At 49.4% G+C, this 1,050-nt stretch overlaps 1 protein-coding gene across 1 annotated transcript in view; it reads right to left on the reverse strand.

Moving 5' to 3' along the window:
* LOC117950770 (excitatory amino acid transporter 5-like) overlaps window positions 1-1,050 on the reverse strand; it is a 1,903-nt gene that overhangs the window by 378 nt on the left and 475 nt on the right. Inside the window, exons 2-3 of the mRNA XM_034882109.1 lie at window positions 739-873; window positions 534-636 (exon numbers count right to left, since the gene is read on the reverse strand). Coding sequence (XP_034738000.1) covers window positions 534-636; window positions 739-873 — 238 coding nt within the window. The remainder of the gene's footprint in view (window positions 1-533; window positions 637-738; window positions 874-1,050) is intronic.

Below are 1,050 nucleotides of genomic sequence, written 5' to 3' on the forward strand. Positions count from 1 at the left end.
CCAGAACACACTGTAAAAAACATCTCACTATCTGCTAGCTGCCTGTCCCCTGAACACACTGTAAAAAACATCTCCTCATCTGCTAGCTGCCTGTCCCCAGAACACACTGTAAAAAGCTGTGAACGTAGCATGGGGGGGAGTAATGTAGTTTTATTTATTTATTTGAAATAAATCAACGTGTCTGTAAAGGCGCCAGTGTTAGCCAATCGGCGAATTTTCAACTGTAGCCCTAGTTACCCAGAATGCATGTCTTTATGGTGGGAAGAAACATCTCCTCACTATATGCTAGCTGTCTGTCCCCTGAACCCACTGTAAAAAACATCTCCTTACTATCTACTAGCTGCCTGTCCCCTGAACACACTGTAAAAAACATCTCCTTACTATCTACTAGCTGCCTGTCCCCTGAACCCACTGTAAAAAACATCTCCTTACTATCTACTAGCTGCCTGTCCCCTGAACACACTGTAAAAAACATCTCACTATCTGCTAGCTGCCTGTCCCCAGAACACACTGTAAAATATAGTGTTTTTTACCTTTCCTGTCCCGCCGCGGGGGAAGTCTTTCCGACAGAGGTGGGCGATGATTCCCGCCGCCAGAGCGTCTCCCAAGACGTTGATCATGGTCCGAAACCTGTCCCTGCGGGGACAAGAAGGGACGCAAACTTTGGTTTCAGATCAGATTAAACTAGGGCCAAAATCTAAAATCAACATATCTTTGACCAAATACCGTCAATCTTACAGGATCCAATCGATGGCCACGATGAGTGTGATGTCATCTGGCGGCAGGCCCACTGATGTCAGTACGATCACCATGGTAACCAGGCCGGCCTGAGGGATGCCCGCTGCGCCGATGCTGGCGGCGGTCGCCGTGATGCTGCGTAGAGAGACAAGGGTTCAACCCCCGGGAGTCAGACAGGTATCGGAAACACCTGAAGGTCAGAGCTACAGATTCCCTGTGCCCTAGTCTGTCCCCCCAGAGGACACTCTACAACGTCCCTGTTAGTGATGGCGTTGCATAGTCTGTCCACCAGAGGACGCTCTACAACGTCCC

The sequence above is a fragment of the Etheostoma cragini genome, chromosome 9 (assembly GCF_013103735.1).
Source record: "Etheostoma cragini isolate CJK2018 chromosome 9, CSU_Ecrag_1.0, whole genome shotgun sequence".
In the NCBI taxonomy this organism is placed as follows: Eukaryota; Metazoa; Chordata; class Actinopteri; order Perciformes; family Percidae; genus Etheostoma; species Etheostoma cragini.